Source organism: Ceratotherium simum, chromosome 28 (genome assembly GCF_057802395.1).
Source record: "Ceratotherium simum simum isolate JZ-2026a chromosome 28, ASM5780239v1, whole genome shotgun sequence".
NCBI classification, from domain to species: domain Eukaryota; kingdom Metazoa; phylum Chordata; class Mammalia; order Perissodactyla; family Rhinocerotidae; genus Ceratotherium; species Ceratotherium simum.
The window spans coordinates 34,427,668-34,444,822 of NC_141927.1; the positions used below are offsets into that span (position 1 = coordinate 34,427,668).

The following is a 17,155-nucleotide window of genomic DNA, read 5'->3' on the forward strand; positions in this document are numbered from 1 at the left end:
GAAGGCGGTCTCAGCCCGGGGGTGCGGGGGTCTGGGGTTGGCGGCGGTCTCCGGGGATGTGGAGAGCTGGCAGCATGTCGGCCGAGCTGGGAGTCGGGTTGGCACTGCGGGCCGTGAACGAGCGCGTGCAGCAGGCGGTGGCGCGGCGGCCGCGGGTGAGGAAGGCGACCCCGTGGGGACGGTGGGCGGCCGCTTTGAGGAGGGGGACACCTGAGTAGGAATGGGTCGTCACGGTGACGCACGGGGGTCTCCTGGAGGGGCGGGGCCCGTCCGCCTTGGCATTGGCGCGGGTGGCAGAGCGCCCAAAAGGCTAGCGAGGGGTTTCCTCCGCGACCTCGCAGTGAGTCTGTCAGGCTTTCTGGAGCTCGGAGCAGAAGGTATCCGCTACGCCGGGAGAATGACCGGTCTGCAGGCGTCGCGGCCATTGCCCATCCCGCTTCGTCGACAGCCCAGTGGACGGGAGAAGGGCCAGGCCTGTGCCCAGACGCAAGAAAAGACGTCTACTACAAGAGCACCGCAGGAGGCCAGATCGCCCAAGATCACGTGTGTGGTGGCGTCTGACAGCTAGTAGATGCTCAGTGAATGTCACTTCCACCCGTGAGCCAAGGAGAGGGTGGGTTGGCCGGGCTTGGAGGAACCAGGGCCGCACTTGCGCGTTTAGGGCAGGAGGGAGCTGACCTCCAATCCCAAGCAGTTTAAGGGGAAGTTTTTCCCTCCTTATATATGTTTTGACTCCTCTTGGAATTTCATTAGACCAAAGGTCAATATCTGCCCCCTCAGTGCAAGTTTAAGCTGAGTGGTGTGGAATGAGGCGGACCAGAACAGAGGTCACAGGCTTCTCTGATCAAACATTTATAGTGTCAGAACTCAGAATGTGGGCCTAGAGACAGAAAACCTGTATTCATAGTCTTCCCTTGGCTACTACTTAGATGTTACCTTGAACAAGTCACTTATCTACTCTGACCCTCAGTTTCCTCCTCTGTACAGACAATGGAATGAGCTCTGAAAGCTCTAAGCTCCCTTCTGTCATTAATATTCTATGATTCTCCAAGAAAAATCTAGGGATTCCTCTAATAAACATCACTCTGGAGGTTCTCCCAGCGTTACTCTGAGGCAGATGGGCGGCTTGTTCCACTTTTCTCTGTGGAAACCATCAATTCATCAGCATAATCCTAGGAGTTATGACATAGTCTCGTAAAAGGCAGGGAATGCTGCCCTCAGAAAGAAGAGGAAACTCTTTGCTAAGTGAGCTGACTCTTCAGGCCCTTTGAGAATGCTGTGATTCTGTGAAATCTCCAGAGGGTGCTGGGGTACGTGAACACTGAGCTATGTAAGGATTGTGTGAATCTCTTCTCTTACCGCCCCTGTGGATTTGGTTGCAGCAGAATGGGGGGAAGCCCTGCTCTCTATGGAATGGCCATGAGAGGGGTCAGATAGGCCCAATCCTTAGTCCAGAGCTTTTTGTGTCCCTGCCTTAGTTGTGCCACTGGTTCTTGATTCGATTGAACAACAAATTGCGTACATAGTTACCCTAAGCAGGCCGCTTTTGAGAGTGAATGGGGGCAATATTAATAATTACACCGGGACCAAAATGAATTTCCCAAATGGTTAACTTTAGAGTTTCAGAAGCTGGAAGTGGCCTTTCTTCTAGTCAGAGAGTGATGCCTTCCATTAATGAAGTGATTCCTGAACCTCCAACCTTGGTCTGCAAGAGAATCATCTGGAGAGTTTGTTAAGAAGGAGATTCTCAGACTCCAGCCCCAGAGATTCAGATTCATTAGGTCTGGAGTGGGACCCAGTTGCTGACGCGGTTGGGCAAAGACTGCATTTTAAGAGAATACTGCTTTTTCTCCCTGCCCTGCTCTCCTGAGAGATAAATGTCTTTTGGTAGATATTAACATAGCTAACATATTAGATTTTAGATGCCGTGCATTTGAAAGACATTTGATCAACATTATTTGATACTGATCTCCCTGCAGTATTGGAAAAATGGAGCTTACCAAGTGCGAAATTAAGATCTGTGCCAATCTGTTCTACAGGATCTATCTTACAGGACTTATTGGGATACTGTTCCCAACATTCACTCATCTGTCTCTTTCCGTCTCGGCAGGATTTGCCAGCCATCCAGCCCCGGCTAGTAGCAGTCAGCAAAACCAAACCTGCAGACATGGTGATCGAGGCCTACAGTCACGGCCAGCGCACTTTCGGGGAGAACTACGTAAGATCCCTTTGCCAAACTGCCTCTGGGAGAGTCGTGATTGCCAGGCTTCTGACTTGTTCTGTTTTTCCCTTTAGGTTCAGGAACTGCTAGAAAAAGCATCAAATCCTAAAGTAAGTGGATATCTGAATTCTTGAGTTGTACCTAAATCTTGGCTCTTCAGTTGAAAATTAGACCCATGTTGGTGGTTGGGTTTTAGAGCAGGAGGTTGGGCTGGCACTAGAAATGTCCACATTCACCTTGAGCCCCAAATATTTCTCAGCTCGATTTTCTTTATTAAGACTGTAGTTTTCTCCTTTGTGGCTTTTTGGATACGGTGACTTTAGGAGCTTTCTGTAATCTTGCATCCTTTTGAGATTTGAAAGTTTTAATCAGTTCATCCTTAATGGGCGATATCTGAAAGATGGAGGGAGTTGATGGGAACAAGGAAGAGAAACAGACCAGAAGCCTTAGATTTTTCTGTTAGTATCCTCAGGAGCCTGGCTGAAGATGGTGATCGTGGTTTATTGTGTAGATATGAAAAGTCGGAAGAGAGTGTGCAAGGTATTTGAGCTGGCTAGGCCTCCGTAAAATCTAAGTCAAACATAGTTACCTTTTTCTCTTCAGATTCTGTCTTCGTGTCCTGAGATCAAATGGCACTTCATTGGCCACCTACAGAAACAGAATGTCAACAAATTGATGGGTAAGATAAAACTCTAAATGTGAAGACAAAATTTCTCTATCGTTGTATCACTTATACTACCTTCTGTGGAAAAGAGAACAGCTTATAGAATATTCCTAGTTCACCATTTGTGTTTTGGAGTTTCTTTGGGGAAAGAAATATTAGTTCTTAATATAAGGAGGAAACACCATACCAAGAACAGAATGAATTCATCACTGACTGGGTTATATATATACTTGGAAACCTACCCTACCTTGTGTTAGGTATTATTTCGTGGTCTTTCAAATAAATTGCATCCCATAAAATTTTTCAGCTAGCAAAGGAGATGTTTTTGTCCTTTTCCCTTTAAGTAAAAGACTACAATAAATAAAACACAATAAAATAAATACAATATATAATAATAAAATACAATATACAGTGAAATACGTACAGTAAAGTAAAATTAAGAATTAACTTTATTATAATAATAATTAAAAAATAAATAAAACAGATTTAACTGCATGACAACAATGTGTGGAGATCTTCTTGAGTAACTGAATACTTAATTCTCTCAAGCTGTCAAAATTAAAATAGCCTGTATTTTTTTTTTAAACAGCTTTGCTGAAGTATAACTGACTTACAGTAAATTGCACATATTTAAAGTGTACAGTTTGCTAAGTTTTGACATATGGTTGCACCTGTGAAACCATCACAACAGTTAAAATGGCGAACATATCCATCACCCCCAAAAGCTTCCTCCTGCCCCTTTGTAGCCCCTCCCTCCCACTCTGCCCGACTTCCCCTCCTCCAGCACTGCTTACCTGCTCTCTGTCACTACAGCGGGCTTTACTTTTTTTTTTTTTTTTTTTTTAAGTTTTCCCCCAAAGCCCCAGTAGATAGTTGTATGTCATAGCTGCACATCCTTCTAGTTGCTGTATGTGGGACGCGGCCTCAGCATGGCCGGAGAAGCAGTGCGTCTGTGCGCAGCTGGGAACCGAACCCGGGCCGCCAGCAGCGGAGTGCATGCACTTAACCGCCAAGCCACGGGGCCGGCCCATACATTTTTAAGAGTTTTATATAAATGGAATCACAAAGTATGTGTTTTGGTGTATCTGACTTCTTTCACTCAGCGTAATTATTTTGAGCTTCAGCGTGTTGAGATGTGTATCAGTGGTTTACTCCTTTTTATTTGTTTATCCATTCACCTGCTGATGGACATTTGAGTTGCTTCTAATTTTTGGCTATTACAAATAAAATTGTTATAAGTCTTTGTATGGACTTTTCCTTTTCTCTTGGAATAAATCCCTAGGAGTAGGATGGCTGAATCACATAATAAATATATGTTTAAGTTTTTTTTAAATTCTGGTAAAATACATATAACCATAAAATTTACCATCTTAGCCATTTTTAAATATTCAGTTCAGTGGCATTAAGTACACTCACATTGTTTGCAACCATCACTACTGTCCATCTCTAGAACTCTTTTTATCTTGCAGAACTGAAGCTCTATACCCATTATGTATGTTTAACTTTTTAAGAAACTGCCAAACTAGCCTCCAAAGTGGTCATGCCATTTTACATTCTCACCAGCAGTGTTCATGTTCCTCCACATCCTTGTCAACACTTAATATGGTCAGTCTTTTAATTTTAGCCATTCTAATAGGTATGCGGTGGTGTCCTTGCATTTCCCTAATGACTAGTGATATTGAACATCTTTTCGGAAGTTTGCACTGTTTATCTTTGGTGAAGTGTCTATTAAAGTCTTTTACCTGTTTTCTAATTGGATTTTCTTACTTTTGAGGCAAAAGAGTTCTTTATATATTCTGGATGTGAGTCCCTTATCAGATATATGCTTTACAAATATTTTCTCCCAGTCTATTGCTTGTCTTTTCATTCTCCTAACAGTGTCTTTTGAAGAGCAGAAGTTTCTAACTTGATGAAGTCCAGTTTATTAATTTACATTTTCATAGAATGTGCTTTTGGTGGTGTGTCTAAGAAATCTTTCCCTATCTTAAAGTCACAAAGATTTTCTCCTATGTTTTCTTCTAGCAGTTTTATAGTTTTCAGTTTTATATTAAGCTTCATGATTCATTTTGAGTTAATTTTTGCAGATGGTACAAGGTATGGATCCAAGTTCATTTTTTTGCATATGAGTATCCAGTTGTTCCAACACTATTTGTTGGAAAGGCTGTCCTTTTTCCGTTGCATTCCTTTGCACCTTTGTCAAAAATCAGATATCCATGGGTTTTTTTCTGTACTGTCTACTCTGTTCCATTGATCTATTTTTCTGCCTTACACTGATAGCATGCTGTTTTGGTTTACTGGAGCTTTATAATAATGCTTGAAATTGAGTACTGTTAGCTCCCAACTTTGTTCTTCTTTTTTTTTTTTTATAATTTTATTTTATTTATTTTTTTCCCCCAAAGCCCCAGTAGATAGTGGTGTGTCATAGCTGCACATCCTTTTAGTTGCTGTATGTGGGACACGGCCTCAGCATGGCCGGAGAAGCAGTGCATCAGTGCGCACCAAGGATCCGAACCCAGGCCGCCAGCAGCAGAGTGCACGCACTTAACCACTAAGCCACAGGGCCAGCCCTGTTCTTCTTTTTCAAAGTGATTTTGGCTATTCTAGAACCTCTGCATTTCCATGTAAACCAACCTGTCAATTTCTACCAAAAATAAAATCAAAATTCCTGCCAGCTTTTTTATTGGGTTTGTATTGAATCTATAGATCCATTTGGGGAACATTTAGACATACTAAAAATATTGAATCTCCCAACACATTAACAAGATATAGCTCAGAATTTATTTAGGTCTTCTTTAATTTCTCTCAGTAATATTTTATAGTTTTCATTGTAGAGGTTTTCCTTATCTTTTGACAGATTTATCTCTAAGTTTTTCATAATTTTGATGCCGTTTATTGATGCTATTACTTCAGTTTCTGATTGTTGCTAATATATAGAAATACAGTTGATCTTTGTGTATTCATCTTGTATCCTGCAACCTTGCTAAACTAGCTTATTCTAGTAGCTTTTGTTTCTAGATTCCATAGAATTTTCTACATAGACGGTTAGGTCATCTATGAATAAAGACAATTTACTTCTTCCTTTCTAATCTGGATGGTTTTATTTCTTTTTCTTGCCTTATTATATTAGCAAAGACCTCCAATACAATATTGAATAGGAGTGCTGAGAGTGAACATGTAGGTTTTTCATAGATGTCTTTTATCAGAAGGAGGAATTGCCCTTCTAATCCTAGTTTGCTAAGAGGTTTTATCAGGAATAGATGTTGGATTTTGTCAAATGCTTTTACTGAGTTTACTGAAATGATCATATGGTTTTTCTTTTTTAGTTTGTTAACATGTTGAATTACAGTGATTGATTTTCAAATGTTAAACCAACTCTGCATTCCTGGGGATAAACCCATTTGGTCATGAAGTTATTATCCTTTTAATATAATGTTGCATTTGATTTGTTAAATTTTGCTTAGAATTTTTGCATCTATATTATATACACAAAGGACATTGGTCTGTAGTTTTTTTGTAATATCTTTTTGGCGGGTTGGTATCAGGGTAATGCTGACCTTATAGAATGAATTGGAAAGTATTCCCTCCTCTTCAATCTTTTGGAAGAATTTGTGTGGAATTGGTATTATCTCTGCCTTGACTATTTAGTAGAATTCACCAGTGAAGCCTGGAGTTTTCTTTGTGGGAAGGTTTTTAACCGTAGTGTCAATTTCATTGATAGTCATAGGGCTGTTCACATAATCTGTTTCTTCTTGGGTGAGCTTTGTTACTTTGTTGTATCTTTCAAAGAGTTGGTCCCTTTCATCTAAGTTAATCAATTTATGAGTATAAGATTGTTTATAATATTTCTTTATTATCCTTTTAATATCTGTAGAATCTGTAGTGATGTCAGCTCATTCCTGATATTGGTAATTTGTGTCTTCTCTTTTTTTTCCTAATCCATCTGGCTAGAGGTTTATCAATTTTATCAGTCTTCTCAAAGAACGGCCTTTAGTTTCATTTATTTTTTCTATTGTTTTATTATTATATGTTATTATATAAACAAAAATAATAATGTTTTGTGGGATTCATAACACATAAAAGTAAAATGTGTGACAACAACAGCATAAAGGATGGAAAGGGGAAAACAGAAGTACACTATTATAAAATTCTTAAACTATGTGTGAAGTGGTATAACACCACTTAAAGGTAGACTGTGATAAGTTAAACTCTAAAGCACCAATAAAATAACACAATAGTTAGAGCTAATAAGTCAGCAAAGGAGATTAAATGGAGTCATAAAAAATATGTAGAATGGTATCTTATTGTGGTTTTCATTTGCATTTCCCTAATGACTAATAAAGTTGAACATCTTTTCATGTGCTTATTGGCCACTAGTATATCTTCTTTGGAGAAATATCTATTCAAATCCTTTGTGCATTTCTTAATTGGGTTATTTGTGTTTTTATTATTGAGTTGTAAAAGTGCTCTATATATTCTGGGTAGCAGTCCTTTATCATATATATGATTTGCAAATATTTCCTCCCATTCCATGGATTGTCTTTTCACATTCTTGATGGTATCATTTGTAGTACAAAAGTTTTTCATTTTAATATACTCCAATTTTTCTGTTTTTTGTGGCTTGTGCTTTTAGTGTCATAGCTAAGAAATCTAAGGTCATGAAGATTTTCTTCTAAGCGTTTTATAGTGTTAGCTCTCACATTTGGGTTTGTTTGAGTTAATTTTTAGGTATAGTCTAAGGAAGAGGTCCAACTTCATTCTTTCCCATTGAATTTTTTTGCTCCTTCACCTTTATTTTTGAGAGAGATTTTTGCTGACTGTAGAATTCTAGGTTGACAGTATTTTCTTTGAGTATTTTAAAGATGAAATTTTAAAATCTTTCTGTTTTTTAAAAGACCTTCTCACTTGCATTGTTTCCAATAAGAGATATGATGTCATCGTTATCTTTTTTCTTCAGTATGTAACACGGTTTTTTTCCTCTGGCTACTTTTAAGATTTTCTCATTATCACTGGTTTTGAGCAGTTTGATTATGATGTGCCTTGGTGTAATTTTCTTCACGTTTCTTGTGTTTGGGGCTCGTTGAGCTTCTTGGATCTGTGGGTTTATAGTTTTCATCAAGTTTAGAAATTTCTGAACCATTGTTCCTTCACATATATTTTCTGCCTCCCCCCTTCTCTTCTCCTCTGGGGACTCCAATTACCTATTAGGCTAATTGACATGATCTCGCAGCTCACTGATGCTCTGTTGATTTTTATGATTTTTTTTCTTCTCTATGTTTCATTTTGGATAATCTCTTCAAGGTAACTAATCTTTTCTTTGGCATTGTCTAATTTACCGTTAATCCCATCAGTGAATTTTTCATCTCATACATTGTAGTTTTCATGCTAGAAGTTCAGTTTGGGTCTTTTTTATATTTTCCATGTCTCTATTTTTTTTAACATATGGAACACAGTTAATGATAACTGTTCTAATGTTCTGTCTACTGATTCTGTCATCTTTGTTGGTCTGGAGCAGCTTCAATTGATTAATTTAACTCATTATGTATCATATTTTCCTACTTTTTTAAACGCCTGGTAATTTTTGTTTGGACAGCCAAACATTGTGAATTTTATCTTGCTGGGTGCTGGCCATTTTTGTATTCCTGTAAATATTCTTGAGCTTTGTTCTGGAATACAGTTAAATTACTTGGGAACAGTTTGATCCTTCTAGTTCTTGCTTTTAAGATTAGCTGATGTGATGAGCAGAGCTCACTAGAGGGTTAATTCCCCACTACAGAGGCAAGACCCTTCTGTGGACTCTACCCAGTGCGCCATGAATCTTGAGTGTTCCAGCCTGACTGGGGGGGATAGGCACTATTCCATGCCCTGTGTGAGCATCAGGCACTGTCTCTTCTCGTCCTTTCAAATAGTGCTTTCCCCGGCCTTGGTAATTCCTCACATGCACACACTGATCAGTACCCAGCTGAATACCGGAGGGGAGCTCTTTACAGATCACCAGTGTTCTCTGTGTGTAGCACTGTCTTCTCTCACATTGCATCCTGTGAACTCCAGCTGCCTTAGTCTTTCCAGACTCTCAGCTCATCTGCTCAACTTGGAGTCCACCACATTGTCCCTGTGTTCCCCTTCCCTGTGCCACATTCTAGAAACTCCAGGCCGTAACCTGGGGCAGTCGTAGGGCTAACTTCATTTGTTTCTCATCCTCTGGGCTCATTGTCTTTCACTGCTTGATATCCAGTTCTTGTAAACCATTGTTTCATGTGTCTTTCATATATTTTGTCCATTTGGTTGTTCAAGTCGACCGTAAATCTGGTCCCTGTACTCCCATCTAGTCTGGAAGCAGAAGTCTAGTATATTGTTTTTAAAAGACATTTCATATTGGATGTGGGAGAAGTAGGGAGCCTATTTATACTTAATAAATGGCAGCAGGACAATCATCTTTTTATTTGAGAAATAATTAAATTAGATTCCCTTCGTTACAGTGCAAATTCCAGCTAGATTAAAGAATCTTAACTTGAAAATCAAAACTATAAAAGTATTAGAAGAAAATATAGGAAAATATTTTTATTTTCTCAGGCTAGGAAAAGGCCAAAGTAAAACATACAGTCTAGAAACCGTAAAAGAAACAACTAGTATATTTGATTACACAAAAATTAAAGCTTTCTGTATGTCAAAGCTAAAGGGAAGCACACAGAAGTAGAAAAATAATAGTTTCTAGAAGGGGAAGAAATTAATGTCCTGAATACATAAAGAGCTATAATTTTTTTTAATCTGTAAGAAAAAGTAGGCAAAAACTAAGAACAGGCAATTCACAGGGACAAAAATACAAAAGGCCAGTAGTCAAATGAGAAATACTCAACCTCAGTAAGAGAAATGCAAAATAAAATAATAAATTCTCCTTTTCACCAATCAGATTTGTAAAAAATGATGAAGACTACTAATATCCAGTGTTTTGAGAGTGTGAATAAATGAGCACTCCCACGTTTTGCCAGGAAGATTCTAAATTAATCAGGTTTTTTGGATTGGTAATAGTTAACACAATTTAAATTGTACTTCCTCCTTGACTAGTAATTTCAGTTCTAGGACTATGTATTCTATGGCAATACTTGTATTATATATGCACAAAGATCTATGTTTAAGCTTTGTTTTTGTAGTAAAAAACAAGAAACAATCTAATGTCCATTAACAAGAGGAATAGTTAAGTAAATTGTGATCATCTGTTCTGTGGAATGCTGCAGCTATTAAAAAGCACCAGCAGATCTTTGGTACTGATGTGGAAAATCTCCCCTATACATTGCTAACTGGAAGCAAGCAGCCCATAGAACATTTAGTGTGATCCAATTTTTTTTTTTTTTTTTTTTTTTAAGATTTTATTTATTTATTTTTTCCCCCAAAGCCCCAGTAGATAGTTGTATGTCATAGCTGCACATCCTTCTAGTTGCTGTATGTGGGACGCGGCCTCAGCATGGCCGGAGAAGCAGCGTGTTGGTGCGAGCCCGGGATCCGAACCCGGGTCGCCAGCAGTGGAGCGCGCTCACTTAACCACCAAGCCACGGGGCCGGCCCCATAGTGTGATCCAATTTATGTGTTATTAGAAAAACAGAAGGATAACAAATTATACATTTGGGGTGTGTATGTTTGATTGGATGGAGATACACTAAAATCAGTCTGGAAAAATCCTCATCCCAAAGGTAATAATGGTAGCCTCTAGGGTGAGAGGCTTTGACTTTTTACTACATATATTTCTATATTGCTCACATCAAGCATGTATACTTTTTGTCATTTTTTAAAATATGTTTTTTTAAACAAAGTAGCCTGAGCTCAAATTCCGTATTAAGAATGGAGTCAGTTTGCCCAACTCGCTGTGCTAGTTCAAAGCACAGCTCTAATATTTGTTAATTTTGTAAACTAGAATAAACTTTATCCTTTCTAAGCCTCAGTTTCCCCATCTATAAAATGGAGATAATAGTGCTTTGTGAACTGTGGTGAAGATTAAAAAGAAGTAATGCATATAAAGTGATCAGCACATTGCCTGGAGGACTCCAGTGTTCAGTGAAAGTAAACTGCTGATGTTGCTTCTATTTGTTGTTGTTATTTATGTAAAGCAAGACAAATACTTCATTTCACGTGCATCTTTGGAAAAGAGGATGGTTTTGATGACCTCAGTGTCTCACTCAGCTTCCGTGTTCGGGTCATTCTGATGTCCTTGTTGAATAAGGCACCCCCATCCCAGAAGGTTTAAGAACATGGCAACATCAGACCAGGGAGCACTTTGGCTTCCGCTGATTATCCAATCTTTATTGTCATCTTGACCTGTTTCTCTCCGTTTGAACTGAGCCTCAATCAGATCAAGCCTGCTTTAAGGAATCTCTGCAGTTATCAGCTTCTTGAAGTGGGCGGGTCCATACGCTGCCTGACTGTACTGTGTCAGCCTTTCCCTCTCCTTATTCGTCTTCGCTGATTAGACAGTGAAGATGAATCTGACGTTCAATGATGTCTGATTCGAAAATGCTCTGACATTCAAACTTATATGTAGTAAAACTGTCACATAAGTCTTAGCAGAACTGAAAGGTAACTGCCTTTTTCTTTTCCTGGGAAATTGTTTTTCCATCTACCAAGAAAAGATTTGTATGTTATGTGCTCGGTAGGATGAGTGAAGAATTACCTTGCCTCTTTCTCGTTACAGCTGTCCCCAATCTCTCCATGCTGGAAACAGTGGATTCTGTGAAGCTGGCAGACAAAGTGAACAGTTCGTGGCAGAAAAAAGGTTCTCCTGAGAGGTTAAAGGTTATGGTCCAGATTAACACCAGTGGAGAGGAGAGTAAGTGACCAGACCTGCGTTGTAGCTTTTTCTTCCCTAAGGATTGCTGAGGCTTGGGCAGACTGGCTAGCCTGAGTCTCTGAGGGCTAGGGTTATAGAAGGAAATCACAGGCCTTTAAGAAAGCTGTTTCATGGAGGATCCAGATTGCACAGTGACATCCAAGCCAGTCTACATGGTATTCTTTAATACATCATGATTTGTTATTTCTTTTTTTTTTTTTTTTTTTTTTTTTTTTTAGATTTTATTTATTTTATTTTTTCCCCCCAAAGCCCCAGTGGATAGTTGTATGTCGTAGCTGCACATCCTTCTAGTTGCTGCATGTGGGACTCGGCCTCAGGATGAACGGAGAAGTGGTGCCTCGATGCGCACCCGGGATCTGAACCCGGGCCACCAGCATCGCAGCGCGCGCACTTAACCACCAAGCCACAGGGCCGGCCCTTGATTTGTTATTTCTTAATTTTTGAGGAGGCAGACAGGGGAATCCAGAAGGGCATTGTGGCTCTGATCTCCTGGAAATTCCCAGAAGTCACCATCACTCCTGAAAGAGATTGCAGAGTTACATGTATAATACTTCTCAGGTCTTAAAAAAATTATTTAGTGTTAATTGGGAAAGAATAGAAGAAAAATCACTGTGGGCGCCAGTCAGTGAATAGCTTTACAGGGCTTGGGTTAACAGTGTAACACAGTGAACAGAGCATGGGCTTCAAAGTCAGACAGACCTTGGGTTTGTGCTCTGCCACTTTCCAGCTGTGTAACCTTGGGTAAGTCACTTAACCTCTCTGGACCTCAGTTTCCTTGTCTGGCAGTGATATCATCATAGTACCTACTTCACAGGGTGTTGTGTGGATTGATGTGGGAATGCGGGTAAAGGTAGAACCCTGCACATCTTACCTGTTAGCTGTTGAGGTGTTTACAGATCACTCGTTTGCTTACAACCATCAGAGCCCCAGTATTCACCAAATCTTAGCATGAAGGAACACAGTAAAGGCCCTGGAGTCAGGCCACCTAGGTTCAAATCCCAGTTCCGCCACTCCTACTTGTGTGACCTGGGAAAATGTACTTAGCCTGCCTGTGCCTCAGTTGCCTCATCTTTAGAATGGAGATAATAAGAGTACTTACTTCCTAGAGTTATTGTGTTAAATAGAAGCTCTGAGGACTTGGCATATGTGCCTGGCACATAAATATTTAGTAAATTTTAAGAATTATCATTATATACACATACACCTAGATTATAACTACACTACATTATCAATATAGGTAAATCTGAAATCGACTCCAGATCAAGTCTTTATTATGTCATTTCTTGATAATTAGCTATCACCTGCTCTAATTAATGATTGAAGTGAATGTTCTTGGCATCTCCATTTGATAATTGAGGGAAAGACAGTATCAATAATCCTTGTAACTGCATGTCAAATAATCATTTGCTGCAGATTCCTCCTCTAGTTAATTAGCAAGTTCAGTTAAATTTTGTAAATACATAGTCAAAACTGTGTAATATGTACTTTATTTTAAATTGTTTATAATTCTAATAAATTAATAAAACCATAGAAATACCAGATTTGGAAAAGGAATTCTCAGGTTAACCCAGCATTTTGGATTTGGTGAATCTTCTTGGTGTCCCAAGAAAAGCAGTCTCTTTTCTTTTCCCTTTACTCTAGCTGTTCTCAGCTCAGATATTGAAATAGAGTAAAGAGAATCTAATTTATACGTCTTTCCTTGAGAAAGTCAGAACCTGCCCAGAAGGGGAGCAACATAGACAAAGACTTCAGATGTAAAGTTACTCTTTACGTCTTGGAGATAAGTTCTTTCAAGAAGTCCTCTTGTCTGAGAGTCATCTCCTCTATTATAAGGAAGCGATGAAAATGGAGCCTTCCTCTGGCTACTTAAAGCATTTTGGTGTAAGTGTGTTCTGTTTCTGTTTGTGAAGGTAAACATGGCCTCCTGCCCTCAGAGACAGTAGCCATGGTGGAACACATCAACACCAAGTGCCCCAGCCTGGAATTCGTGGGGCTTATGACCATAGGAAGCTTTGGGCATGATCTTAGTCAAGGACCAAATCCGGACTTCCAGGTATGGGGGCCTGGGCTGGGGGATTGTTCACGTGCTGAAGAAGCGTCTCAGTGAAATGCTGTCGCAGGGCTGGCTGCTGTGGTCAACTTCAGAGACATTCCAGACCTTGCCTGGCAGATATTGTAACCGTCCCCTGAACTCTCCTCCTGAGGAAAGAACAGGTTCCCAAAACCCACAGACCTGTCTCACCTCAATGTGAACCTGGCAAAAACAGTCTTTAGAGGAGATGAGCTCTTTCTTCCTCTCCAGTGACTGCTCGTTTTCTTGAAAGTAGGACAGTTTGCTAAAAACCCTTTTGGTAACTTCTGGCAATTTTGACAAACCTTGAAACCATGAGGAATAAATAATCTTTGTCAGAAATGTTCATATTCAGCCACTTTCAGGCATCCTTAGAGAAGGCAGGAATAAAATAGGTGTCATACTTGTCTTCCTGTCAGGTGTTATTGTCCCTCCGGGAGGAGCTGTGTAAAAGGCTGAGCATCCCTGCTGACCAGGTTGAGCTGAGCATGGGCATGTCCATGGACTTCCAACATGCAGTAAGTGTCCCTCCAGTGCCCTTTTCTGCCTCATGGCCAGAGTCCAAAAGGCCACAGCAAGAATCAGTTTTGGAGAAACCTTTGAAATGCCTCGTTGTAGCAATAAGGCACCCAATAGCAGTGGTTCTCAACTGTTCTACTGTCCCCCAGCCCCCTTCTTTTTTGAAATGAAATGTGTAGAAATTATAGCCTGACACATAATTTTTTAAAACTCAATATAATTCTCTAAACGGAATATAGAGGAAAGTAAGAAATGAAACAATATTTTTTAAAGGCATTTCGCTATGTAAATGCTTGGGCATGGATATATGACAGTAAGTCGTATGGAAGTAGGCTGAAGTTTAATCTTACGTGTAGATTCACTATGAATGCGACAGCTATAAATATCTCCCGATAGGTGTGCTGTATTGGCAACTCAAATACATGATTTTCTGGAACAGTAAATAACTTGATAACGTTCCAAAAATCAAAGTATAAACTTCCCTCTGTGTATACAGTAGTCACATTCCTGGAAAATTGTTTATATTAAAACAGTGCAAAAATACTTTGTGTTTATAAGTAAAATGGAATTAGAGCCTGTGCCCAGACAATTATAAGGAGGTTTCTTCGTGTACCTGACTATGGAACTTGAGAAAGGTCTGTGGGCTGAAGACACCTCTTCATCGTGCCCCTGTGTCCCACACACTGGAGACGTCCGACATCCCCGGCCCCACCCAACCAAATGCCAGTCATATTCCCCAATCACTGTGAAAGCCAAAGAAGTCCTTACTTATTTCTTAAACACCCCCTCAGAGGTGGCATTGCCCCCAAGGAGAACCACTGCCCCATTGTCCTCTTCAGCTGCATTATCATTGTTCTTCATAGAAACCCTTGGAGAACCAGAATGAGAGGCACAGCTTCAACATTTGCTGCATTTCATTATTTTGAACTCAGTCCTCAGTACTTTCTCTTCTTTCCCACAGATTGAAGTAGGGTCTACGAATGTCCGAATAGGAAGCACCATTTTTGGCGAGCGAGATTACTCAAAGAAGCCTGCCTTAGACAAGTCCTCAGCAGACCTGAAGGCCCCAGTGGAGGTGGCACAGGCACATTGAGCCAGGGAACAACCAGCAGTGGCTGAGAGCCAGGGGGCCCTGTCCAGAAGACTAACTATGCACTCACCTGGATTTTCATTTAATATTCCCTATGTCACAGCACAGCCATGCTGTCCTTGTGACCTGCAGAGACGAGTGCTGACGATTCTGTGTGGTGATGGAAATCGTCTGTATTTAGTGTCTGACATAGGAAGCTCCCTTCAAGCAGTGGCTTTGGATTAGATTTGAGAAATCCAGTCATTTCTGCAGGACAGATACCAAATCAATAGCCAGGAATTGAGTTCAGTATTGAATCCTGCCCAGGAGCACCAACCAACCTGTGAATGCATTTTCCAGGTTAAAATTTGGTCACTGATGCCTATAATCACCGAAGTCAGAGGGATTCCCATTTGTCATCCACTATAACAGAAAATTCCCTCTGGTTACCAGCTTCCTACAAATCCTGCTGAGTAATTGTCTTTGCTGCTCTGGAGCAAGGGGATTTCTGCCCCAATTTCCACCCCACCCAGTAGATATTTGTCTCTGCTCTGGAATGGCAGTACAGGTACCTTCAGGGAATGGCTCAAGTAATGCTCCAAACCCAAATTGTTGCTCATGAGAGTTTGTGTCATTGGTCACCCCGTGGTGACCAATGAAATTTACAGAGGTCCCATAAACAGCACTGGGGTCTTTCTCTCATCCTCCTGAAGAGACAGGACTTGGAGCTTTTTTCTCTGGCCCTGCAGTGATGAGGATTTAATGATATGATGTCTCCTCCACTATAATCCTCTTTATGGTGATTTCTTATCAAAGACCAATGAGTCTGGTGGCTCCCCAGAAATGAGATTCCTCCAAAGCTGGTTCAGACGCACAGTTGCAACAAGGCCTAGTTTTGAGTTCCTGTCCCTGAAGAACACTTTCCAGGCACATTACAGCCTCTTCTCCCCACTAGAGTTATAAGTCAGAATTCTGCAACTCTTTTTTTTTTTTTTTGTGAGGAGATGAGCCCTGTGCTAACATCTGCCAATCTTCCTCTTTTTTTGCTGAGGAAGACTGGCCCTGGGCTAACATCCGTGCCCATCTTCTTCCACTTTATATGGGACGCTGCCACAGCATGGCTTGTCAAGCAGTGCGTCGGTGCGCGCCCGGGATCCAAACCGGTGAACCCCGGGCCACCAAAGCGGAGCGCGCGCACTTAACCACTTGTGCCACCAGGCCGGCCCCTGCAACTCTTCTTGATTGTTAATAAAGTAGCAAGATCTTCAAAAACCGGAAAGCACAATTCTCAGATAGTCATGACAGACGACTTCAGTCTGGGTCGTTTATTTTCTAGAGAGTTTTTTCTCTTATTTATTCAAGCCCCAGTCTGTAACTTTATGAAATAACTTTCAGAACATGATGCTGCTGCCGACTGTAATTTTGTAAAACTTAAACCATTATGATTCCTGTACTGTTTGAATCAAAGCTATAGTGTGATATTTCAAAGTCTATTAAATAAAGATGTGAGTTTGAATTATACCATCTATGCCAATTACAAAGCAATTAAAAGATTTATTTTTTACGATCTGGCGTAGTGAGTGAGTATAACAGGAGGCGGGCATTGGAAGCGACAGGAAGCAGCAATGCCTGGCACTGGCCTAGTACCAGCTGGCTTTGGAGAAGGGCTTCCCTTGGGTTACAGATGCAGCTAAAGCCACGCCGGGGATGAGAGAGATTCTGGACTTCGAAGGGCAAGAAAATGATATGTTGGCATTTCAGGAATTACAAAGAAA

General features: G+C 40.5%; 1 protein-coding gene across 2 annotated transcripts; it reads left to right on the forward strand.

Moving 5' to 3' along the window:
- Window positions 1–16,947, forward strand: PLPBP (pyridoxal phosphate binding protein). Of its 2 annotated transcripts, none has more exons than XM_004428851.3 (8): window positions 1–155; window positions 2,111–2,218; window positions 2,296–2,331; window positions 2,825–2,900; window positions 11,566–11,700; window positions 13,632–13,774; window positions 14,212–14,310; window positions 15,273–16,947. In XM_004428851.3, the coding sequence occupies exons 1-8, from the start codon at window positions 57–59 to the stop codon at window positions 15,402–15,404; spliced, it is 828 nt and encodes a 275-aa protein (XP_004428908.1). In that variant the 5' UTR covers window positions 1–56; the 3' UTR covers window positions 15,405–16,947. The 2 variants fall into 2 exon arrangements, with proteins under 2 accessions (XP_004428908.1, XP_087274631.1); XM_087418505.1 differs by lacking the exon at window positions 1–155 and adding an exon at window positions 344–613.
- The last annotated feature ends 208 nt before the right edge of the window (window positions 16,948–17,155 follow it).

Bases quoted from the DNA above. Each gene is read 5' to 3' on its own strand.
- PLPBP (XM_004428851.3), top strand. From the start codon at position 57: ATGTGGAGAGCTGGCAGCATGTCGGCCGAGCTGGGAGTCGGGTTGGCA. The intron at 2,332-2,824 runs GTAAGTGGATAT...TTTTCTCTTCAG, and splicing joins AAAAAGCATCAAATCCTAAA to ATTCTGTCTTCGTGTCCTGA. The intron at 14,311-15,272 runs GTAAGTGTCCCT...TCTTTCCCACAG, and splicing joins CCATGGACTTCCAACATGCA to ATTGAAGTAGGGTCTACGAA.